Source organism: Mustela lutreola, chromosome 16 (genome assembly GCF_030435805.1).
Source record: "Mustela lutreola isolate mMusLut2 chromosome 16, mMusLut2.pri, whole genome shotgun sequence".
NCBI lineage: Eukaryota > Metazoa > Chordata > Mammalia > Carnivora > Mustelidae > Mustela > Mustela lutreola.
In genome coordinates, this window is record NC_081305.1 from 25,682,826 (window position 1) to 25,708,598 (window position 25,773).

The following is a 25,773-nucleotide window of genomic DNA, read 5'->3' on the forward strand; positions in this document are numbered from 1 at the left end:
CAGTCACTAAGCCTTATGGCAACCACAAAACATTGGTACGATACCTTAATATACTAACTTAGTTGTGGAATATTTGTATAAAACTTTGTAGAGGTCTTCTGTGTGTGAGTTTCAGTGACTAATTCTCTCATAATGTGCTATTATTATCTACCTTGCTTCTACCCTTGGTCCCCTATAGTTTGTTTTCAGTTCATCATCTAAAGTGATTCTTCCGTTTTGAAAATCCTATCTTGTTATCCTGTTGAAAACCACCTGTTGATTCTCCATTTGTCTTTAGTAAAAGCCAGAGTCCTTCATTACTTACAGGATTTAACTCTGCCCTATACCTTCTCACATATTCTGCCTTCTCCCCAACTTACTCTCTCTGCCTCCTGTCCCCCCACCCCTATTGGTTTCCTTCAAGTACCCTTGGCCTCCTTGCTTTTTGCCTTACACATGCCATGCACTCTCTTAGGAAGCCTTTGCACCAACTGACCAGTCCTTCTGCCTAGAACATTTTTTCTCTGATCTGTGTGCATGGCTAACCCCCCCCCCCCCCCCCCCCGTCATCGGGGAGCCTGCTTCTCTCCCTCTGATGTGTTCTGTGCTTGTGCTCTGTCAGATGAATAAAGAAAATCTTTTCTTTTCTTTAAAAGATCTTATTTATTTATTTATTTATTTGTCAGAGAAAGACAGAGAGGGAACACAAGCAGTGGCAGAGGAGGAAGCAGGCTTCCCACACAGTGGGGATCCCGATGCGTGGCTCTATCCCAGTACCCTTGGATCATGACCTGAGCTGAAGGCAGACGTGTAATGAATGACTGAGCTACCCAGGTGCCCCTAAATAAATAAAATCTTTAAAACAAACAAAAAAAGACTTCTTTTTCAGTAAGGCTCTCTCTGGCCACCACACTAATTGCAGCCCTTCAGTCTCCCTATTTGGTTCCCTTTACCTTGCTGTTTTCTTGTCTGTAGTACTTAGCATCTCCTAACATGTTTCTCATATATATATATATATTTTTTTTTTAAATTTATTTTTATTAGAGAGAGAGAGGTCACATGTAGGCAGAGAGGAAAACAGAGAGAGTGGGGAAAGCAGGCCTCCCGCTGAGCAGAGAGACCGATGTGGGGCCCAATCCTAGGACCCCGAGATCATGACCCGAGCCTAAGGCAGAGGCTTAACCCACTGAGCCACCCAGGCACCCCTCATATATATTTTTTAAAGATTTCATTTATTTATTTGACAGAGCAAGAGAGGGAACACAAGCAGGGGAGTGGGAGAGGGAGAAGCAGGCCTCCCGCTGAGCAGGGAGCCTGATGTGGGGCTCGACCCCAGAATCCTGGGATCATGACCCGAGCCAAAGGCAGATGCTTAATGACTGAGCCACCCAGGTGCCCCTCATATGTACTTTTTAATATTTCATTTTTTAAAAAGATTTTACTTATTTGAGAGAGAGAGCAGAAGTAGGGGGATCAGCAGAGGGAGAGGGAGAAGTGTACTCCCCTCTGAGCAGGGAGCCTGATTTGGGGCTGATCCCAGGACCCTGGGACCACGACCCAAGCCTAAGGCAGATGCTCAACCAATTAAGCCACCTAGGCGGCTCTTTTCATTTTTTAAAGTAATTTCTCCTCCCATTTCGGGGTCGAATTCACAATCCTGAGATCAAGAGACATGCTATACTGACTGAGCCAGCCAGGTTCCCCCCTTTCATTATTTCTTAAGATTATTATTTCTCACCTCCAGTGGAAATGCAGTAATTTATGAATGTCTGTTCACCCATATGTTTCAAATACCTGACACATGTAAGTACTCAATAAATATTTGACTGGGTTAATAACGTATAATAAAGTTCCATAAACTGTTTTCTGTGATAAGTTGTGGTAGCCACTTAATATAAGTCGTATAATTTCTTTTTTTTTTTTTTTTTTAAAGATTTTATTTATTTATCTGACAGAGAGAAATCACAAGCAGATGGAGAGGCAGGCAGAGAGAGAAGAAGGCAGAGAGGGAGGAAGGGAAGCAGGCTCCCCGCTGAGCAGAGAGCCCGATGCGGGACTCGATCCCAGGACCCTGAGATCATGACCTGAGCCGAAGGCAGCGGCTTAACCCACTGAGCCACCCAGGCGCCCAGTCGTATAATTTCTTATTGTCTGATGAATTTAAGTTGTGCTTGGCTTTGTGTTAACTTTGTGGAGAGCCAGACTTGAGGTGCTTACATCTGGGGCTTACCCTACAGAAAATCGATGCAAAGCCATTTTCTTAGCAAGGGCACTATTGGTGTTTGGGCAGGATAGTTCTTTGTGGCGGTGTCCATCTTTGGTTATTTCATCTCTAATTCTCATTAAGTGCCAGTGTCTCTCCTACTCCTACAAATTTCGGAATGCTTTTGGAGATTACATTGCCTTCTAGTTTATTCCAGTAAATAACCTCTTGAGGAAGATTTCTTTTCATCGTTCTTTTATTTACTTTAGAGTCAATTATTTTTGGTGTAAATTACAAATTTCTTAAAATTGAATTTTGCAGTGTCCCAAATGAGAAAACTGCATGAAGAGGAGGAATAGTGTATTTCACTGATTCTAAAACATTGTCAACATTTTAATGACTCTGAAATTGGATGTATCATAATCTTTTTTTTTTAAATTTTTATTTATTTATTTGACAGAGAGCACAAGCAAGTGGAGTAGCAGGGAGAGGGAGAAGCAGGCTCCCTGCTGAACAAGGAGCCTGACACGGGGCTCAATCCCAGGACCATCAAGACCTGAGCTGAAGGCAGTCACATAATATGCCCACCCATATTTGGGCACCCCAATGTTTCATGTTAGAAAAGTATTACCAAGTAAACTTTCTTAATGACACATAAGTAGAGATGCTTCTGTAGTTAAAGACTAATTAATCTTGGGGCGCCTGGGTGGCCCAGTTGGTTAAGCATCTGGTTCTTGATCTCCGCTCAGGTCTTGATCTCTCCAGGTTGTGAGCTCAAGCTCTGTGTTGGGCTCCATGCTGGGTATGGGAATGGGCATGGGCACGGGCACAGAGCCTACTTAAAACAAAAACAAGACAAAGACTAACCTGAAATGAGATTATGGAAAATTATCTCTATTTCATGGGTGATGAAGATGAAAGAAGTTTCCCAAACTTTGGCTACATTTTGCTTGCTGTTATATCTAGTCAAATTGTATTTTAGGGAACTAGAAATTGATACAGTAATGGATTTATCAGGGTTCTGGAATGTTTTCAGTGCTCTCAAAGCCGGTTGGCAGTGATGGTGAGGAAGAGCTGTGGAATAAACCCAAGGCATGTATGTCTCTGGGAGCCAATGTAAGGGATAATACGCAGGAAACAATAGTGAGAGTGTGATTAAATTTTATAGTGCATCATAGATACTAAAGAGGAAGAGAGATAGATTAGTAGATTATCCTGTAGATGATCTGAAGTGGTTGGGGAGATTTTGGAGGGGCTAGGGCTTGAGCTAGGCCTGGTCTTATTACCTCATGCATTGTCCACTTACGGAGGATTCTTAGCTTGACTCCTGGTAACCACTAACTTCCCTCTCTTAAAAGTTATTAATGATCACTTAGTTGCTAATTCCAGTAATTTATAATTCCCATATACTTTTTGTACACTGCCAACTATACCTTTATTTATTTATTTTTAAAGATTTTATTTATTTATTTGACAGAGAGACACAACGAGAGAGGGAACACAAGAAGGGGGAGTGGGAGAGGGAGAAGCAGGCTTCTCGCTGAGCAGAGAGCCTGACACGGGCCTCCATCCTAGGACCCTGGGATCATGACCTGAGCTGAAGGCAGATGCTTAAAGATTGAGCCACCCAGGTCCCCCTATACGTTTATTTTTAAAAATATTTTTATTTTTGGGGGCGCCTGGGTGGCTCAGTGGTTTGGGCTGCTGCCTTCGGCTTGGGTCATGATCTCAGGGTCCTGGGATCGAGCCCCGCATCGGGCTCCCTGCTCCGCAGGAAGCCTTCTTCTCTCTCTCTCTCTCTCTCTCTCTCTCTCTCTCTGCCTGCCTCTCTGCCTACTTGTGATCTCTGTCTGTCAAATAAATAAATCTTTAAAAAAAAATATTTTTATTTTTGAGAGAGAGCAAACATGTGCATGCGGGTTGAGCGGGGAGAGGCTGCAGGAAAGGGTGAGAGAATCTCAAAAAGACTCCCTGCTTATTCACCTTGACATCCTTTGTTGTTTAATTCTTTAGAATCTTAATAATTTTTTTTTATCCTGAGAGATTAAACAGTAGACTTGTTAAGAAAACAAAAGTGAAAATGTAAACAAAATTTTAAAATAAAGTTAAAAAAAAAACAAACAACTCTCTGCTTAGTGGAAAGCTCATCACAGGACTTGAGATCATGACCTGAGGTAAAATCAAGAGTCAGATGTGTAACTAACTGAGCCACTCAGGTGCCTCTGACAACTATACCTTTGTAAAATCTCTCCCCCATGGTTTTCATAGCGTATGGATGTATAAGTTATTGGTTGTGGCATAGCAAAGTACCCCCAAATTCAGCCATTTAAAACTTGTTCTTTATTTCACAGACACAGTTGGCTGATTGCTTTTGACTCAGTGTCTTTCACAAAGTTGCAGTGCAGGTATCCACAGGCAGTAGTCAGCCCAAGGCTAAAGGGTGGAGAGTTCTTATAAACTCACTCACCTGGCAGTTGGCAGGCTTCAAATCCTTGCTGACTGTTGGTTGGCAGACATCTGTTGCTTGTCACATGTGCCTTCTCCATAGGGTTACTCACAGGATGGCAACTTGCTTTTCTTGGAGCACGGGCTCAGAGAGTTAAACAAGGTAGAAGTCAGTCTTTTTGTAGTTGAATCTTTGAAAGGACTGTTTTCTTCTTTTGAAACCACTCTTAAGTAAGGTCCATCCCACTTGTAAGGGGAGGGGATTACATAAGGATAGACCTTATCTATCCTTATGCAGGGATTGTTGGGGTTATTTTAGAGGCTGCCTGCCACAGTGGACATTTGTCAAAGATTCGTCCTTGGAACTCTTTTTAGGGAATGTTATCTGTTCATGGGTTTTACTTATTGCCGCAAAGTCGAGGAGGACTCTGCTTGGCTTCTGATAATATGCAGTCCAAGTTTCTTCTGCCTGTCTAGCTACTCTGCATTTCCCTTCTTGAGTTTATCTTATTTCTTTTCTTTTTAAAAAAAATTTTATTTAGTTTTTTATTCATGAGAGACAGGCAGAGGCAGAGGGGAGAAGCAGGTTCCAGGGAGCCTGTTGCAATACTCAATCCCAGGACCCTGAAATCATCACTTGAGCCAAAGGCAGACACTTAACTGACTGAGCCACTCAGGCATCCCGAGTTCCTTCCTCTTTTCCAGCCACCTTTAAAATGCTAAGCTTTGGGGCGCCTGGGTGGCTCAGTGGGTTAAGCCGCTGCCTTCGGCTCAGGTCATGATCTCAGGGTCCTGGGATCGAGTCCCGCATCGGGCTCTCTGCTCAGCGGGGAGCCTGCTTCCTCCTCTCTCTCTCTCTCTGCCTGCCTCTCCATCTACTTGTGATTTCTCTCTGTCAAATAAATAAATAAATAAATTTAAAAAAAAAAAAAAAAAAAAAAAAAAAAAATAAAATGCTAAGCTTTGGGGCGCCTGGGTGGCTCAGTGGGTTAGGCCGCTGCCTTCGGCTCAGGTCATGATCTCAGCGTCCTGGGATCGAGTCCCGCATTGGGCTCTCTGCTCAGCAGGGAGCCTGCTTCCCTTCCTCTCTCTCTACCTGCCTCTCTGTCTACTTGTGATTTCTCTCTGTCAAATAAATAAATAAAATCTTAAAAAAAAAAAAATGCTAAGCTTTTTTAGGATTCTAAAACCCTTATTTTCTTTCTATACTTCTCCTTTGCTGTTTCTTTTTTATTTTATTTTTTTACTTATTTGGGAGAGAGACAGAGACCGAGAGGAGAGCACAAGCAGGGGGAGAGGCAGAGAGAGAGGAAGAAGCAGACTCCCGACTGAGCTGAGAGCCTGACATGGGGCTGGATCCCAGGACTAGAGATCATGACCTGAGCCGAAGGCAGACACCCAACCATCTGAGCTGTGCAGGCTCAGATGTCTCTCTCTCTCTCTCTTTTTTTTTTTTTTAAAGGATTTTATTTATTTATTTGTCAGAGAGCAAGCGAGAGCGAGCGAGAGCGAGCACAGGCAGACAGAATGGCAGGCAGAGTCAGAGGGAGAAGCAGGCTCCCTGCGGAGCAAGGAGCCCGATGTGGGACTCTATCCCAGGACGCTGGGATCATGACCTGAGCTGAAGGCAGCTGCTTAACCAACTGAGCCACCCAGGCGTCCCTCAGATGTCTCTTTTAAATGTTGATAACTCCCAAATCTTTTATTTGCAGCTCACCCTTGCTGTGCTGCAGGCTGAAATTCTCAACCAACTGGTGGGTTTCATTTGTATGTGTCACTCCAGATATGTCCGAAATAGAATTCCTCATTTTCTTTCTTGCCATGTAAACTTTCTCTTCTCAGTTTTATGTCAGAAGTAAGTGGAACCCAGATGCTTAGTGGAAATGTTTTTGACTTTTCTTTTGGTTCACCTTTCTTGCTTATTCAGTTTCAGAATCCTTGCAGTTCTTTGCTGAATGCATTCACTTCTCTTCCCTTCTAATATGTACATTTTTAAATATTTTATTTATTTGAAAGAGAGCCCGAGCAGGGGTTGGGGCAAAGGCAGAGGAAGAGAGAATCTTAAGCAGCTTCCATGCTCAGCGGGGAAGCCCAGCATGGAGCTTGATCTCAGGACTCTGAGATCATGACATGAGCTGAAATCAAGAGTCGGAGGCTTAACTGGCTAAGCCACCCAGGTGTCTAGCTTCTAAATTTTTTTTTACCTGATCCTGTCCTTTGTTAGTAGGCAAAGTGGGTTACTGTTATATCAAACAACCCCAAAATATCAGTGGTTTAACAGAGTAGATATTTCTATTCAGATAACTTTCGTTGAGAATGTTCATTAGGTTACCTTTCTTGTGGTAATTCAGGAACCCAGGCTCCTTCCATCTTAGGCACTGCTTTTCTCTAGAGGGAGGGTCCAGAGTAGGTTTTATGGACAAGGTCTGGAAGTGGCTGGTATCATTTTTTGGCTTGCATTTCGTTGGCTAGAACTCGGGGTTTCTTGGCCACACCTATGCAAGAGAGTCTGAGAAATGTAATCTAGCAATTTAGCCAGGTAGAGGGAAGAGATTGGGTGAACATGTAGCTAGTTTCTCCTATTCCCTTATTCCCTAAAATATATTCCCTGTAGCTTCTAGGATTGTCTTTTTTTTTTTTTTTTTAAGATATTTATTTATTTGAGAGAGTTCACAAGCTGGGGGGAGGGGTTAGAGGGAGAAGTAGATTCCCTGCTGAGCAGGCAGCCTGATGTGGGACTCCATCCCAGAACCCTGGGATTATGACCTGAGCCAAAGGCAAACACTCAACTGACTGAGTCACCCAGGTGCCCCCCAGGATCATCTTTATGACAGAATCCAGAAGTCTGAAATGGGTTCTATACATATGAGAAAGGAAAGCCACAAATTTGGTGTCATTTAACTCCAGAAGACATTTCATTTTGGCCGGTGGCAGGGTTAGTGTGTGGGGGTTGTACTTAAGGCTGTGATTTATTACAGCAAAAGGATACAGAGCAAAATAAAAGGGAAAAGTCCTGTAAGGTGAAGTCTGAGGAAACTAGACTCATGCTTTCAAGCTGAACCTCTCCCAGTGCCTTTCCCAGTGGAGTCATATGGGGCATACTTAATTCCTCCAGCAAGGAATTGTGACAACACATGTGTGTGAAATGTTGCCCAGCAGGGGAAGCGTGTTAGAGAATCAATGCCTAGGATTGTTACTGGGGACTTGTCATGTGAGCACCTTTTGGCTACGATATACTAAAATTCGAGGTTCTCAGAAGGAAGGCCAGGTGTTCAGCATAAATCACATTTTTGGGTAGAGTTTAGGCACAGGGAGCCACTCTTAATTAGTTCTGGGAGTGGGGATTAGTTTTTCCCCATTCAAGTTATGGCAGCAGCCAAAGGCCAACTTGTTAAGTCTAAGGATAGCAGTCTCAGGCATTCTGTGTTAACTGTTTTCTGCTCATTGAATGAGGTGGATGGTCTCCATGGGAAGGGATTTTGTATAATCTTGGAATACGCAAAACTTTGTTGACCTGATATTTTACTTAAATTACTTTTCTATTTCAGTAGGGGGAAAAAATTGCAGTTTCCTTCCTAGCTCCTTTCATCTATCCTTTCAGATAGTTATTTTTGTATCATTTTAGATGCTCTGCATATAAGGACATATACATATGCAGAATGCTGTTCTGTAACTTGCTTTCCTCCCAATAGATAATTTCCATTCTTTCTAACTCCTTTTTTAAGTTATTACATAATATTCCTTTTTATGATTTACTTAACCATTGCCCTTTTGATAGATATTTAGGCCATTTTCAGATGCTATGATGTTAAATTGTTGTTTGTTTCATGGAGGAAAAGGGAATGAATATAAAGATGACTGCTGAGTATTCAGTGCAGAATTGGGGCTTTAGGGTTCTAAAACTCCTTTTACTCATCTTTTATGTAAGGTTGGAGATACCAGGGTTTGTTTGTTTTAGGAATTGGTATTAAATTCCTAAAATTGGTAGGAATTGGTATTAAAACAATTATTTAAGCAGTGATTTTGGAGGTGCAACACAGGGGGTTTTGTTTTTGTTTTTTGAAATCATCTTACCTCTGCTGTCCAGTTCTTTAATGTTCTCTTAAATACTGTCTTTAGGGATGTCTGGGTGGCTCAGTCAGTTTAGTGGCTGCCTCTTGATTTTGACTCAGGTCATGATCTCAGGGTTGTGAGATAGTTGGGTTCATTCTGGGTGTGGAGCCTGCTTAAGATTCTCTCTCCCTCTCCCTTTGTGGGTACCCCCCCCCCACCTCCCATTTGCTTGGAAGATCTCTTTCTAAAAATAAGCATAGAGATAGAGATATATATAGGTACAGATATGGAGGGGCATAAGGCTGGCACAGTTGGTAGAGTATGCAACTTTTGATCTTGGGGTTTTAAGTTCATGTCCCATGGTGGGTGTAGAGGTCCCTTAAAAATAAATTAAAAAAAAAAATGGTGAACAGGGGCACCTGGGTGGCTCAGTTGGTTAAGTGTCTGCCTTTGGCTCAGGTCATTATCCCAGAGTTCTGGGATCAAGCCCTGAATCAGGCTCCCTGCTCAGTGGAGAGCCTCCTCCTCCCTCTGCCTGCCACTCTTGCCTGCTTGTGTGCTCTATCAAATAAAGAAATAAAATCTAAAAAAAAAAAAAAGGTGAGCAAATACTTAAGTCTCATTATGCTACAATTTGACCTTGAAAATTCTCAACTCTGGAAAGTACCATTCCAATTTAGAAGTAGTCTAGCTGAGCGATTTCTTCTCATTTTCTCCAATTATGGAAATACATCTATATCTGAAATCAAGAGTCGTATGCTTAACTGACTGAGCCACCCAGGTGTCCCTGGGTGTTGGAGTTTTAATAAACTGGTAGTGTTGGGTCTTGCCTATTTAGCTTCTTGAAGTACCTGTTGATATTTAAACCTAGAGCAAGTTATGTGATAATGCCAGGATTGCTGGGTAAGTGCAATGGGAGATCAAATTGCCTTTACAAAGGTATCTTTGGCCCAACTGGAAGTTAAGGAGAGAAAAAGGAACAAATGTGAAGGGCTTTCCTTGTCATCTTAGTAGAGATTGCATTAAGGTTTGATACACTTCTTCTTCTTCTTCTTTTTAAAAGATTTTATTTATTTGAGAGAGAAAAAGAGAGAACACGAGAGGCAGGAGGGTCAGAGGGAGAAGCAGGCTCCTGGCAGAGCAGGGAGCTGGATGTGGAACTCTGTCCCGGGACTCCAGGATCATGAACTGAGCTGAAGGCAGTTTCTTAACCTACTGAGCCACCCAGGCACCCAGTTTGAGAGCGAGAGATCTCAAGTAGGCAGAGAGGCAGGCAGAGAGAGGGGGAAGCATGCTCCCCACTGAGCAGAGAGCCCGATGTGGGGCTTGATCCCAGGATCCCGAGATCATGACCTGAGTGGTTAAGCACAGCCAGAGGGGGAAAGGAGCAGAGGGAGAAGCAGACTCCCCCTGCCCTGTGTGAAGCCTGATGTGGGGCCCACTCCCAGGACCCTGAGATCATGACCTGAGCTGAAGTTAGACACTCAACTAACTGAGCCATCTAGGTGCCCTGGTTTGGTATACTTTTAAAAAAACATTTTCAGGGTGCCTGGGTGGCTCAGTGGGTTAAAAAGCCTCTGCTTTCAGCTCAGGTCATGGTCTCAGGATCCTGGGATCAAGCCCCTCATCAGGCTCTCTGCTTGGCAGGGAGCCTGCTTCCTCCTCTCTCTCTCTGCCTACTTGTGATCTCTGTCAAATAAATAAATAAAATCTTTAAAACAAACAAACACATTTTCCAGAGCTATTAGTAAGGTTAGTGGTTCTCAACCTTTAAAATGAGTAAGAGTAACCTGCAAAGTATGCTTAAAATACAGTGTTCTGGGGACGCCTGGGTCGCTCAGTTGGTTGGATGACTGCTTTCGGCTCAGGTCATGATCTCGGAGTCCCGGGTTCGAGTCCGGCATTGGGCTTCCAGCTCCACAGGGAGTCTGCTTCTCCCTCTGACCTTCTCCTCGCTCATGCTGTCTCTCACTGCCTCTCTCTCAAAAAAATAAATAAAATCTTAAAAAAAAAATCTTAAAAAAAAAATCTTTTAAAAAAATATTCTTTCCTCAAGGATTTTGATTCTGTTGGTGTAGGGTGGTGCTTAGGAGTCAGCATTTTATGTATGTATGTATGTATGTATTTATTTGACAGAGATTACACGTAGGCAGAGAGAGGAGGAAGCAGGCTCCTGGCTGAGCAGAGAGCCCAGTGCAGGGCTGAGCCAAAGGCAGAGAGAGGCTTTAAACTACTGAGCCACCCAGATGCCCCAGGAGTCAGCATTTTAAATAGGTCTCTGTCCCATCTCCCAGATCTTTTTTTCTTTTAAATTTATTTAAGTAATTCCTAAACCCAGCATGGGCCTCGAACTCAACCCTGAGATAAAAATCGAGCCACCCAGGCACCCACCCATCTCCCAGTTCTTAAACACAGTTGCCTTCGTTGCATAGCAGAACAATAAAATCTGTATTTATTCTCTTAAGCCCCTTGAGATAGTGTTTACTTTTTTCTGTAGCATCTAAGGTATTCATATGGAATGGAGTTAGGCTCAAGCATTTGAATTAATAGGAGTGCCATTGTTAGCAAATGAAGGTTTTTTATAGAGTGTCCTGGAATGAAATGGAAGGAGATCATTTGGGAAATTTTATACAATCCTTATGAAATAAGGAATGGTGTAATAGTAAATTTTTCTAATTAAAAATATTTTCATAGTTTAATGAAATTGAACTTGTTTCTGCAGTCAGGTTTATGTCGGTTTTATGGTTTGAAAAATCTACATACATTTTAATGATCTCCAGATTATTGACAGTTGTCGTCAGAGAAATTTCATTTGCATAAATGTGGTATATTTAAGATCTCTTTAGATCCATTCAAAGACTTAAAATTGGAATATTTAATGTTTATTTGAGAGATAGAATACAAGCTGGGGAAGGGGCAGAGGGAGAGTTTTTTTTTTTTTTTTTTTTTAAGGATTTTACTTATTTGAGAGAGCACCCCCATATGTGTTAGCAGCTGGAAGAGGCAGAGGGAGAAAATCTTCAAGTAGACTCTCTGTTGAGTGTGGAGGCAACACAGGGCTCAATCCCAGGATCCGTGAGGTCATGACCTGAGCCAAAACCAAGAGCTGGACGCTCAGTACACTGTGCTACCCAGGCAACCCAACATTGAAATACTTAAAGGTGATGGCCCTTTATCTTCTTTTTGGACAAAATATGATAATTGATTTTTAAACATTTTTGAATGTATTTGAGCCCAGCAGTAAAAATAATTAGGTAAAAGTAATGATAAACATTTAATATGAGAATTTGTGTACATTGCACATTGTAAGACATTACAGCTGTCTCACATGTTACCAAAACAGAGAAGACAAGAAATAATAGGAGTTTTAGTTCCTTCTCTCAAGAACCTGCTACTCAGCCTTTCCATATCATCATGCTGGACCAGTTAGTCACATCTTGGCTGGCCTGGCTGTACTCTGTGGCATATGTAAACTTCTCCAACAGTTCTGTGGGAGATTGACAGCTACTTGCTTTTCAGCAAACTCTTATAGCAGATGTTAGATGATAGAGCATCATCTATCTCATCCACTTTGCTTGTCCCGAATACTTCCTTCTGTTAACCAGCTGATGTTATCAAAGGGTAGACTGATTTGAGCTGCTCTCCAGAGCAATCTAGGAGACTGTCTTGAGGCCGTAGAAGATTGTTACCTCTCAGCCCTTAAAGATCTACCGTTTTGGGAAAGCTCTGCTTTAGATGAGGCCTTATTTTTACAAATGGGAGGGGGCGGTATAGAGGTTCAGTCACTTTTGATCTAGCCTTTTGTTATGTGTAGTTGCTTGTCCTGTGGGTTTAAATTTTGGATTTAAAAAAATTGCTACTACTTAAACTTCATTTTATAAAAACTACTTTATAGCCATAAAAGCTAAAATACTGTTGAGTATAAAGTCAGCTTTTAAAAATCTTAAAAAAAAAATAAAGTCAGCTTTTGGGGGACACCTGAGTGGCTCAGTCTGGTTGAGCTTCTGGTACCTGTTTTCAGCTCAGGCCATGATTCATGGTTGTGGGATTGAGCCCTGAGTGTGGTGCAGGGATTCTGCTTGAGATTCTTTCTTTGTCCCTCCCTCTGTGCTCTCCCTCTCTCTTGCTCTCTCTAAAATAAATTCTTTAAAGAAAGTCAGTTTTTGGAAATCACATTACATGCTTGTAATCTTTGTTTTAAGTTATAAAAGTAATACATGTCCCTCATCCCTAGTTTTATTTTTTTTTATTTTTAAGATTTTATTTATTTATTTGACAGAGAGAGAGTACAAGTAGGCAGAGTGGCAGGCAGAAGAAGAGGGAGAGGTAGGCTCCCCACTGAGCAGGGAGCCGGATCATGACCTGAGCTAAAGGCAGCCACTCAACTGACTGAGCCACCCAGGCCAGGTGTCCTATCCCTAGTTTTATTAAGAAAAATTTCACATGTGCAGAAGGATGAAAATAGTACAGTGTAGAGCAACATACTTGCTTCCTAGATTCAACAATTAACATCTTACCATAATAACTTTTTCTGTTATTCGTATATTTCTCTCTCTCTTTTTAAAAAAGATTTTATTTATTTATTTGTCAGAGAGCATGCGCACAAGCAGGGGGAGAGAGGAAACAGGCTCCCTGCTGAGCAAGGAGTCGGATACAGGACTCGATCCCAGGACCCTGGGATCATGACCTGAGCTGAATGCAGTGGCTTAACCGACTGAGCCACCAAGGCATCCCTGATATTCGTGTATTTTTTATTGAAGTATATTGGACAGTGTTAATTTCAGGTGTACAACATAGTGATGTGACAGTTCCATGTTACGCTTATCACAAGTGTTGCTACCGTCTGTCAACATACAACATTATTACTATACTATTGATTATATTCTATATGGTTTACCTTTCATTCCTTCATTACTCATTCTGGAACTCTGAACCTCCTGCTCCCCCTCACCATTTTGCCCATCCCTATTTATGTATTTTTACTGGTTTGAAGATACATACACTTGCATATATCTCCTGAAAATTAAGACATCCTTTTTCTTTTTTTTTAAGATTTTTTTTTTTTAAGATTTATTTATTTATTTGACAGAGAGATCACAAGTAGGCAGAGGGGCAGGCAGAGAGTGTGGGGGAAGCAGGCTCCCCGCCAAGCAGAGACCTTGATGGGGCTCGATCCTAGAACTCTGGGATCATGACCTGAGCTGAAGGCAGTCGCTTAACCAACTGAGCCACCCAGGTACCCCATGAATCAACTTTTTTAATTTAAAGATTTGTTTATTTGAGAGAGGGAGAGAGAAAGAGCATGCGGCGTGTGAGTGGGGCGAGGGGCAGAGGGAGAGGACGGAAAACCTCAAGCAGACTCCCTGCTGAGTGTAGAACCTGACTTGGGGCCTGATCCCACACCCATGAGATCATGACCTGAACCAAAACTGAGAATCAGACACTTAACTGACTGAGCTACCCAGGCACCCCTGTGATACAGTTTTGTTGTGTATAATCACTGTATTGTGTATTAGAGCTCTAGGACTTATTTATTGCAAATTTTTACCCTTAAACACTCATTTCTCCACCCCCTGATAACTACTTCACTCTGGTTTTTTTTTTTTTTTTTTTAAGATTTTATTTATGACAGAGAGAGAGAGGGAACACAAGAACAGGGTTGCTGGAGAGGGAGAAGCAAGCTCCCACTGAGGAGGGAGCCTGATACAGAGCTTGATCCTAGGACGCTGAGATCATGACCTGGGCTGAAGGCAGATGCTTAACAACTGAGTCACCCAGGTACCCCTTGAGTTTGGTTTTTAAATTATTTATTTATTTAGATTGAGATAGAGTCTACAAAGAATATTATAATAGTGTCAGGTATACAACAAAGAATGATTCAGTATTTCTGTATATTGTGATGTGATCACTCTGATGAATATAGTTAACATCTAGCACTATCCAGGTGCAGTTTGTTAAGTGTCTAGCTCTTGCTCTCACCTCAGGTCTTAGATCCAAGGTTCTTGAGTTCAGGCCCTGTGTTGGGCTCTGTGCTGGGCTCCACCCTGGGCTTGGAGCCTGCTTAAAAAGAACAACAAATCTACTACCTCCCATAGGAAAAACATTATTTTTCCCTTGTGATGAGAACTTTTAAGATTTACTCTATAATTACCATGGCCTATGTTACATCCTTAGGACTTAATCATTATAACTGAAAGTTACCTGTTGACCACCTTCATCATAACCACTACTACCACCATCACCCCCTTTTACTTCCCACCAACCACAATATTCTGTTTCTGAATTGTTTTTAAGATCCCATAATAATGGATATTATATAGTGTCTGTCTTATTCAGTCTTATTTATCTCAGCATAATGTTCTCAAGGCCTTCCATATTGTCACAAATGGCAGTATTTTTTTTTTTCCCTCCAGGACTGAAAAGTATTCCTCTGTGTGTGTGTGTATCTTTTTCCATTCATCTATTGACAGACACTTAGGTTGTTTCCATAAATTTTTTTAAAGAGTTTATTTTTAAATGTTATTTGATTTTATTTTTTCTAAAAGATTTTATTTATTGATTTGACAGGGAGAGACACGATGAGAGAGGGAACACAACCAGATACACCAGTACCTCGGCATCTATCTCTCACATGGTGAGAGAGGGAGAAGCAGGCTTCCCGCCAAGCAGGAAGCCCGATTCAGGGCTCAGTCCTTGAACCCTGGAATCCTGGAATCCTGACCAGAGCCGAAGGCAGACACCCCTAAACATTTTATTTTTAAGTAATTTCTATACCCAGAGTGGGGCTTGAACTCACAACCTTGAGATCAAGAGTCACACGTTCCAACTGAGCCATCCATGCATCCATGGTTGTTTTCATATCTTGATTATTAGAATATTGGTGCAGTAAACATCAGAGTGCATATATCTCTTCAGTAACATCTTTTCATTACCTTTGGATATATACCCAGAAGTGGATTGCTGGAATGTATGGTAATTTTATTTTTATTTTTATTCTTTAAGATTTTATTTATTTATTTGGCACAGAGAGCGCGATTACAAATTACAAGTAGTTAGGTAGAGATGGGGGGAAGAAGCAGGCTCCCTGCTGAGCAGAGGGCCCGATGCAGGGCTTGATCCCAGAACCCTGAGATCATGACCTGAGCCAAAGGCAGAGGCTTAACCCACTGAGCCACCCAGGTGCCCCTTTATCCTGATTTTGATATGCGTTTCCCTTGATGATTAGTGATGAACACCTTTGCAGATACCTGTTTGCTACTTTGATGTTGTCTTTGGGAAAATGTCTGTTTAGGTTCTCTGCCCATTTTTTAATTGGATTTTGATTTTTTTGTTACTGAGTTGTAGGAGGGTTTATTTAAATTTTTTAAAATTTTTTAAAATAAGTTTAGTATAGAGGTGCCTGGGTGGCTTAGATGGTTGGGTGTTTGCCTTTGGTTCAGGTCATGATCTCCAGGTCCTGGGATCAAGCCCCATGTCTGGCTTTGAGCTCAGCAGGGAGTCTGCTTCTCTCTCCCTCTGGCTTTCCTCTTGTACTCTTTGTCTCTCAAATGAATTAAATAAATTTAGTACATTAACCTCTTATCTGGTACGTGTTTTGCAGATATTCTCTCATTCTGTAGGTTGCCTTTCCATTTTGTCTTTTCTTTGGTTGTGAAGAAACTTTTAATTTTGATGTCGCATTTGTTATTTTTTTTGTTTGCTGTGCTTTTGGTATCATGTTAAAAAATGAAATCATTGCCAAGACTTGCCCTGAAAGTTTCCTTTGTGTGTTTGTTTGTTTGTTTAAAGATTTTAATTTATTTGACAGAGATCACAAGTAGGCAGAGAGGCAGGCAGAGAGAGAGGGCGAAGCAGGCTCCCTGCTGAGCAGAGAGCTGGATGTGGGGCTCCATCCCAGGACCCTGGGACCATGACCCGAGCCGAAGGCAGAGGCTTTAATCCACTGAGCCACCCAGGTGCCCTCCTTTGTATGTTTTTGTCTAGGAATTTGTTTGGTATCAGGTCTTATGTTTAAGTCTTTGATCCGTTTTGAGTTAATTTTTGTGAGTGGTGTAAGATAGAAGTCCACTTTGATTTTTCTGCATGTAGTTATCCAGTTTTCCTAGTACTGTTTATTGAAGAGACTATCCTTTCTCCATTGGTTGCTTTGTCTCCCTTACCAAGTACTGTTTGACTGTATGTGCTTTCTGTTCTGTTGTTTTGGTCTGTGGGTCTGTTCTTATGCTGGTACCATATGGTTTTAGTTGCTGTAGCTTTGTAGTACAGTTGGAGTTCAAGAAGTGTGATGCCTCCAGTTTTGTTCTTTTATTGTGAATACTTCATTTATTTATTTGACAGAGAGCAAGTGAGAGCCAGAGACCACAGGCAGGGGGAACTGCAAAAGAAGGAGAAGGAGGCTCTCTGCTGAGCCAGGGACCCTCATGCAGAGCTCAGTCCCAGAACTTTGGGATCATGACCTGAGCCGAAGGCAGATGCTTAAACAGTCTGAGCCACCCAGGAGCCCCTGGTTTTGTTCTCTTTCTCATGATTGCTTGGGCTTTTGGGGATCTTTTGTGGTTCCATACCAATTTAGGATTTTTTTCCTATTTATGTGAAAAATGCCATTGGAATTTTCATAGGGTTTGTGTTGAATCTACATGGCTTTGAGTGGCATGGACATTTTATTTATTTATTTTTTAATTAAAAATTTTAAAAGATTTTATTTATTTCACAGAGAGCACATTAACACCAAGGAGGGTGGGGGTGGGGGGAGAAGATTAGAGGGAGAAGGAGCCTGATGCATGGCTTGGCCCCAGGACCTCAGAATCATGACCTGAGCGAAAGGCAGATGCTTAGTGCACTGAGCCACCTAGGCACCCTTGACATGGACATTTTTTTTTCCAAAAAATTTTTAAAATATTTTATTTATCACAAGTAGGCAGAGCGGCAGGCAGAGAAAGAGGGGGAAGCAGGCTCCCTGCTGAGCAGAGAGCCCGATTTGGAGCTCGATTCCAAGACCCTGAGATCATGACCCGGGCAAAAGGCAGAGGCTTAAACCACTGAGCCACCAAGGAACCATTCAGTTTTTAAATTAAAAAAAAAAAAAATTATTTTATTTTTATTAGTTTTTTTTTAGTGTGGGAGGGAGGGAGAGAGAGAGGATCTTAAGCAGGCACCATGCTTACTGCTGAGTCTGATATGGTGCTCTGTCTCACAATTCTGAGATCATGACCTGAACGGAAATCAAGTTTCAGATGCTTAACCTGCTGAATGGGTGGTGTGGACATTTAAGAGTATTAGCTCTTCTAATCTATTAACATTTGTATCCATTTGTTTGTGTCATCTTTGATTTCAACAGAGTTTTGTAGTTTCACTGTATAGTCAAGGGCTTTCTTTAGATTCAACTAAGACTTTTTTTTTTTTTTTTTTTAAGATTTATTTATTTGGGAATGCATTGAGCCAAAGGAGGGGCAGAGGGAGAGAATCTGAAGTCAAGCCAACTCTCTGCTGAGTGTTGGAGCCCGTTGCTGGCCAGACAACCTGGAGATCATGACCTGAGCTGAAATCGAGTCTGACACCTAACTGAGCCACCTGGGTGCTCCCGAAGAGTTACTTTTTACTGTTTTACTTCACTTTTTCTTTTTACTGAGATAGACTTACCTGAAAATATGTGTCCTTTGAGTTCTTGAGGCAAAAAGAACTCATAGGTATGGAGAGATACTTTTTTGGGGGGCGGGGATACATTCCTAATAGTGGAATTAAAGGTTTAAGGATAGCGCAATAAACACTTTTTGTAGTATTGCCAATTTAAATTTCAAGAAATGTTGTACACAATACCGTTGTTAAAAGTCTGATGAGTCCTCTTTTTGCCTGTCTTCTTGTTAGTATGTTCTCGAACTTGGATAATTTTATTGGTCTGATACAGAAAATGAGCTATGACCAGAACATGAAGAAAGCTTCTCTAAGATTTATAGCAGGCAAGTCTAGTTGCATGTAATGGATAGATAGTAATGCAATTTGTCTTTAACTTCTCACATGTTATTTAGAATGAACAAAAAACATCTTGGCACATTTTCAGGCCTCTCCTATTCTTTTTTGAGGAGCACGTGTAGGGATATGGTTGGTCCAGCTTTTGCTGTGTATAACATGAAACAGAACAAAACAATGTAGTGTTTCTAATTCGTTTAGAAATTGTTAAAGGTAAAGGTTTTAAATGCCCTTAAGAGGGTCTTTTAATCTTTGTGAATTTTCTGATTGTAATGAAATTATGAGCTGATTTCACAGCATGAAGTTGTATGTAAGTTCATCTGTTTTCAGATTTTTGTGTTTCAGCAGCAATACTTGATGAATTCATAAGAAAAATTTGTGGTTTCCCTCCCCCTCACTTTTTTTGTAATACAGAATAGTTACTTGGACTCAGCCCATGGTTGGAATTAAACTGATAAGCATCCTGTCATTTTCTGCTTTGGGCTTCCCTTTCTAAATCTTCCTAGTAAAATTCTCATCAATGTGGGAAGGAATTTGGGTTCTGAAGCCCTTACTTGCCTTTGAGACAGTGATTCAAATACCTGAAACATATACCCTAAGGTACAGCTGTAGGACCAAACTGATTGCAAAACCGTGCATGAAAGTTAATGCACATTAACTTAGTTAAATAAATGGGATCTTGTAAATAGGCTGTAGATGCTCTGGGAAGAGGAACAGAAAATGGAAAATGTCAGATGAATGTTTTTTTCCATGAACCCTAATTCTAAGTACTTTCCTGTTTCTCAAGGGTATAGTATAAATAATCATTTTGAAGTAGATTTATAAATAGACATCCAGATAATACAGGTTGTCTTGCTAAACTCCAGCTTTTTAAGGGGGGATACTTCTTTTTATATTGGCCCTGCCTACTTTTCAGACTTGGCATCTTCTGTAATTGGTGGTTGAGACATACTAATTTTTTTTCCCTGAGTCTTTAGTGGGATTTCAGGTACTAAGATGGAGAGATGATAATGTTTTAACTCTTTTTCTCCTAGTAAAAAACTAAATAAAAAATCTGATTTTTATCCTTTTCTTTTTTTAAAACAGGTGCCATGTTTCAGAACAGAGTAATACCCCTGGTAAAGAAGAACTGAAGACACTGTACAGACATCAGATATAGGCTAATTACAAGGAAAGCATTAACCTGCCTCTGAGGTGACTAAAGGGGAATAATGGTGATTTTGCGCCGGGCTCGGCCGCCTGCTTCCGCCCCAACCAGCAATGAATCTTGACTCGCTCTCGCTGGCCTTGTCTCAAATCAGCTACCTGGTGGACAATTTAACCAAGAAAAACTACCGAGCCAGCCAGCAGGAAATACAACATGTAAGTAAACATAGAAAACAAGTACCATTAAAGGAATGAGTGTATAGTAGAAAGAACGTTCTCCTCAGCTTTAATATATAAAAGAGATTTTATCCCAATCTTTTTTTTTTTTTTTTTTTTTTTTTTTTTTAAGGAGTCACAGATACAAATTTTTCTGTAAAAATTATGAATACCTGACTTGGTTTAGTCTCATTTTTTTCTTATCTACATTTTAAAATTGAGAGAGAGATATATATTTCACAAACTGTAAAGCTCCCCCTTATAAAATGTGCAATTCAGTAGTTTCTAGTGGATTCACAAAGTTACTTAATCATCACCATCTAAATCTAGAATGTTTTCATCGCCTCAAAAAGAAATACTTGAATCCATTAGCAGTTGCTCTCCCTCCCCTCTCCAGCTCCTGGCAACCACTAATCTTTCCGCTTTTCTGGATATTTCATATAAATGGAGTCATAACAGATGGGGCTTTTTGTGCCTGTTTTCTTTCACTTAGCGCAATGTTTTTAAGATTCATACATCTTGTTGGGGCACCTGGGTGGCTCAGTCAGTTAAATGTCCGATTCTTGATTTTGGCTCAGGTCAGGATCTCAGGGTGGCGAGATTGAGCTACTCCTTGGGCTCTGTGCTGGGTGTGGAGTCTGCTTAAGATTCTCTCCCTCACTTCCCCCCCCCTTTAAGAAAAAGATTCATCTATGTTGGAGTCTGTGTCCATACTTCCTTCCTTTTTATGGGTAATAATACGATGTGAATATTATTTATAAGAATAATAGTTCTTTGAATATTCTCCAGTTTATCTGTAAAATGGATATTTAATTTGTTTCCATTTTGTGGCTGTTGTGAGTAGTGTGGCTTTCAGCATTTGTTTATGAGTTTTTGGATGGATATTTGATTTTAATTTTTTGGGTATATGTGAAAGAATGGAATTGCTGGGTTATAGGATAACTCTCACTTCCTGAAGAATTTCCAGACTTTATCCAGGGTACCACATCTCTTCATTTCCACAAGTAGTGAATGAGGGTTCCAATTTTTCCTCATCCTCACTAACACTCATTATTTTTTGTCTTTGTTTATACTCATTCTAGTGGATGTGAACAGGTACCTCATTATTTTGCTTATGTAGCTAATGGTGTTGAACATCTTTTCATAGGCATTTTGTGTATCTTTGGAGAAAATGTCAGTTCTCATCCTTTGCCCCCCAGTTTTTTTGCCATTGACCCCCTCCAATATTTACTCTTTTTAAAAGAAGATTTAATTTATTCATTAGAGAGAGTGAACGTGCTCATGAGTTGGGGAGGGGCAGTGGGAGAGGGGAAAGCAGACTCCCTGCTGAGCGGGGAGCCTGATGTGGGCTTCCGTGGGGCTTGATTCCAGGACCCTGAGATCATGATTTGAGCTGAAGACAGATGCATAATGGAATGAGCCACCCAGGTGTCCTGATTCCCCAAGTTTTAAAAATTAAACTGTTCTCAAGTACAAGTGTGTTTTATAGAGCATTTCATTCAATCTTTATGAGAGTTAAATAGTATACTATATTTTAGTTGAAGTGATGGTACCCCCTTTTCATTAATAAATGGAGTATTATACTTAAAATTGTATATATTATTAAATTAAAATTCATTAGTTGTGTGACAGTAGGTTATCTTCTCTGAACATTATTTTCCTCATTTGCAAAATAAGGCTAAGTATAAAATTTGTCTGACATCCTTCTTAGGATTAAATGAAGTTAAGAAGAGCACCTAGTATAGTTCCTGTCCTAAGCATTATTTAAAAAAAAGGAAATTCTCCTTTTTCTACATTATAAATTAACAGTTGTTACATAAGGTAGGTAGTACATACATACAAGTTGTAAATGAAATAGGTGCCTGATTATTTGAGCTAAATCTAAGAATTAATTGTTCAGGAGTTTTTTCTCCTTTCCTTGTTTTTGGGGTGTGTGTTTGGAGGTAATTTAATTTTTATTTTTTATTCTTTTTTTTTTTAAGATTTTATTTATTTATTTGAGAGAGAGAGAGAGACAGATCACAAGTAGTCAGAGAGGAGGAAGTAGGCTACCTGCTGAGCAGAGAGCCTGATGCAGAGCTTGATCCCAGGACCCTGAGATCATGACCTGAGCTGAAGGCAGAGGCTTAACCCACTGAGCCACCCAGGCGCCCCTGTTTTTTCATTCTTTTTTTTTTTTTTTTTAAACATTTTATTTATTTATTTGACAGAGAGATCACAAGCAAGCAGAGAGGCAGGCAGAGAGAGAGGAGGAAGCAGGCTCCCTGCTGAGCAGAGAACCCGATGTGGGGCTCGATCCCAGGACTCTGAGATCATGACCTGAGCCAAAGGCAGAGGCTTAACCCACTGAGCCACCCAGGCGTCCCTGTTTTTTCATTCTTAAAGATTTTATTTATTCATTTGGGGGAGGGAGGGATAGAGAGCACGAGTTGAGGGGAGAGGCAGAGGGCGAAGGAGAAGCCGACTCCCTTCTGAGCTGAGAGCCTGATGTGGGGGCTTGATCCCAGAACCCAGAGATGACCTGAGCCAAAGGCAGACACTTAAGAGTTTGAGCCACCCAGGCACCCTTTTTTTTTTTTTTTAAAGGATTTTACTTACCTGAGAGAGCACTAGCAGGGTGAGGAGCAGAGGGGGAAGCAGACTCCCTGCTGAGCAGGGACTCAGTCCTGGGAGTCCAAGATCATGACCTGAGCTGAAGGCAGATGCTTAACTGACTGAGCCACTCAGGTCTTTAAAATAGGTAATATTACTAACCTGATTACCCCAGCTACCCACTCTTTCTCTGCCCACAGGCAACTGATGTTTGCTGTTTCTTTTTCTTTTTTTTTTTTAAAGATTTTATTTATTTATTTGACAGACAGAGATCACGAGTAGGCAGAGAGGCAGAGAGAGAGAGAGAGGAGGAAGCAGGCTCCCTGCTGAGCAGAGAGCCCGATGCGGGACTCGATCCCAAGACCCTGAGATCATGACCTGAGCCGAAGGCAGCAGCTTAACCCACTGAGCCACCCAGGCGCCCCTGTTTGCTGTTTCTTAAATGTTCTTCCAAAGATGCTTGCACATAGAAAATAGTAAAATATTATTTTTATAAAGCTAAATCAGGTTAAATAAAGCTATTTTTTAAAAGTTAAAAGAAAAAACTTAGTAAAATACTTTCATTCTTTTTTCACATATTGGCATATGATAGTTTTCTGTATCTTGGTTGTTTCTTTTTAATTTTATTTGTTTATTTTAAAGATTTTATTTATTTGTTGGAGCACAAATTGGGGAGGGACAGAGGGAGAAGCAGGCTTCCCACTGAGCAAAGGAACCTGATGTGGGACTTGATCCTAAGACACTAGAATCTTGACTTGAGTCAAAGGCAGAGCATTAACCGACTGAGCCACTTAAGTGTCCCTGTTTCCTTTTTAACTTACCAGTCTATCGTAGAAATTATTCTTGGGGTGCCTGGCTAGCTCAGTCGGTAGAGCATCTGACTCTTGATCTCTTGGGGTTTTGTTTGAGTCCAGTTGGGCGTGGAGCCTTCCTTAAAAAAAAAATTATTCCTTATCCTGTACATAAAAAGTTTGTTCTTTTAAGGCTGTATAGGAAACCATTATATGGATGAAACATTTATTTCACTATTTATGGACATTTAGATTATATACTTTATTTTTTGCTTTTGCTATTGACAGTGCATTAAAACTTTTTTTTTATGTATGTGTTATGTAGGATAAATTCTTAGAAATTCATTCTTGGGCTACTCTTCTCCTTTCCTTTCTGATGGAAGCGCTGAATTCTTGGAATTACTCATTTCCTATTTGATTTTTTTTCTTTTCATGTAGTATTTCAGTGTATGTAGTTTATTGTAATAATCAGCTTTTTATGCTTATAGGGTTTATTGCAATTAATGCTTTGATGAATTACAGTGCTTAAGTTCATTGTTCTAATACCTTCAGGGGTCTTTTTAGTAGAGAACAAAATCTAACCTCCTCAATCTGAATTTCAGGGTCCTTTAAGTCATTCTAAATCCTGGAATTTTCATCTTTGAAGAAACAAATCCAGTAACACCTCATCATTAAAGACTTATCAACCTTTTTTCCTTTATTCAGATTAATTCCTTAGGATAAATTCTGAAAGCTGTGTTGGTCAGAATGTGCCCTGACAATTTTATGCCGCTACTATTTAATCATCTGCTATGTACCATACGTTAGTTTTTTAGTCACCTTTTTTTTTTAAAGGTTTTATTATTTGAGACAGCCAGCATGTGCATGAACTGGATGAAAAGCAAAGAGGGAAGGAGAGAGACATGCAGACTCCATGCTGAACATGAACCCTAATGCAGAGCTTGATCTCACAACCTTGAGATCATGACTGAGCAGAAATCAAGAGTTGGATGCTTAACTGACTGAGCCACCTAGGCGCCCCCTCTCACATTTTATTTATTTATTTATTTTCCTCTCTCACATTTTAATTTAAAACATGTTATGGGGTGCCTGGGTGGCTCGGTTGGTTAAACATTCTGCTCAAGTCATGATCTTAGGGTAGATTAGAAGGAACACTACTTGGGGCTCTGCACTGGGTGTGGATCCTGTTTGACATTCTCTTTCTCTCCCACTTTGCCCCTTCCCAGCTTTCATGGACTCATATTTATGCTCTCTCTTAAAAACAAAACAAAAAAAACAAAACAGTATTTTTTAAACATGTACTATCTAGTTAATACTCAAGTTTCTTGTTTTGTTTCATCTAAAAAATTTTTATCACACATGGGTTTGAATTAGGATCCAAATAATATGTATGTTGCATTGGCTCTTATCAGATCTCTTTTAAAATCTTTGGTTTTCCCTCACTCTTTTTTTCTTGTAGTACTTACTTTGTTAAATCAGATTGTTTGCCTTGTTTGTCTTGTAATTATCCAGAGTGTGAATTTTGCTGTAGTGGTGTTTAACATGTTCTTTTATTGCAGTTTCTATTTTCTGTAAGTTAGTATATTTAGAAATGCAGTCAGATTAAGAGTTTCCGCCTTTTAGGACGGTTTGTAGTTGATGATGGTGTGTACTTCCATCAGGAGCTTTGCAGTGTCTGGTTGCCTCTACTTCTGTGATTTTTAGCGGGCTTTGTTCATTGACTGGATTCATTAATTTGTTAGGGATTGTGAAATGTTGTTACTCTTATTGTTAAGCATTCTTGAAATAGTTATGTAAAGGGAAACTTACCCTTACCAACTATATGGCTACCTGAGATACATTGTATATAGGAAGGGCAAGATCAGTGCTTGATTCTCTATTTATTTGCCAGTTATCAAAGTAACTTCTTTCTGAGCATCTTCCAAACATGACCGATAAATGAGTTTTTTAGTATTCTTGGGAACTCATGTATTTTATTTAAGGTTTATCTTTTTAGAGAGCAAACATGCATGCATGCACGTGTGTGGATGGGAGTAGGGGTAGAGGGAGAGAATCCCAAGCAGACTCCCCTCAGTGCAGAGTCCGATGTTGGGCTCGATCCCACAATCCTGAGATGATCTGAGCTGGAATCAAGAGTCATTCACTCAACTTACTGAGCCACCCAGATGCCCCAGGAACTCATGTATTTTTAACATATTTGATATATTTGAGTTTATTGAAAAGTATTACTGATGAAACTCTTTGGCCAGTGAGTGCTTATTCTTGTTGGCTTTGGAGTCCCCTGTCCTCCTATTTTGTAATATTTATAGTCCTTGATATCATTTCAGAAGCACTGGAAACTAAAATATTCTAGAGTCATCTTGTGTATTTTTTGCTTTGGAC

The 25,773-nt window shown here is 40.6% G+C and overlaps 1 protein-coding gene across 7 annotated transcripts in view; it reads left to right on the plus strand.

Annotated features, from left to right (window-relative positions):
* CNOT1 (CCR4-NOT transcription complex subunit 1) overlaps nucleotides 1–25,773 on the plus strand; it is a 111,790-nt gene that overhangs the window by 8,270 nt on the left and 77,747 nt on the right. For all 7 annotated transcript variants that reach the window (XM_059152689.1, XM_059152694.1, XM_059152692.1 and 4 more), the window contains exon 2: nucleotides 19,733–20,008. In XM_059152689.1, the coding sequence (XP_059008672.1) occupies nucleotides 19,907–20,008 (102 nt within the window). In that variant the 5' untranslated portion in view covers nucleotides 19,733–19,906. The remainder of the gene's footprint in view (nucleotides 1–19,732; nucleotides 20,009–25,773) is intronic.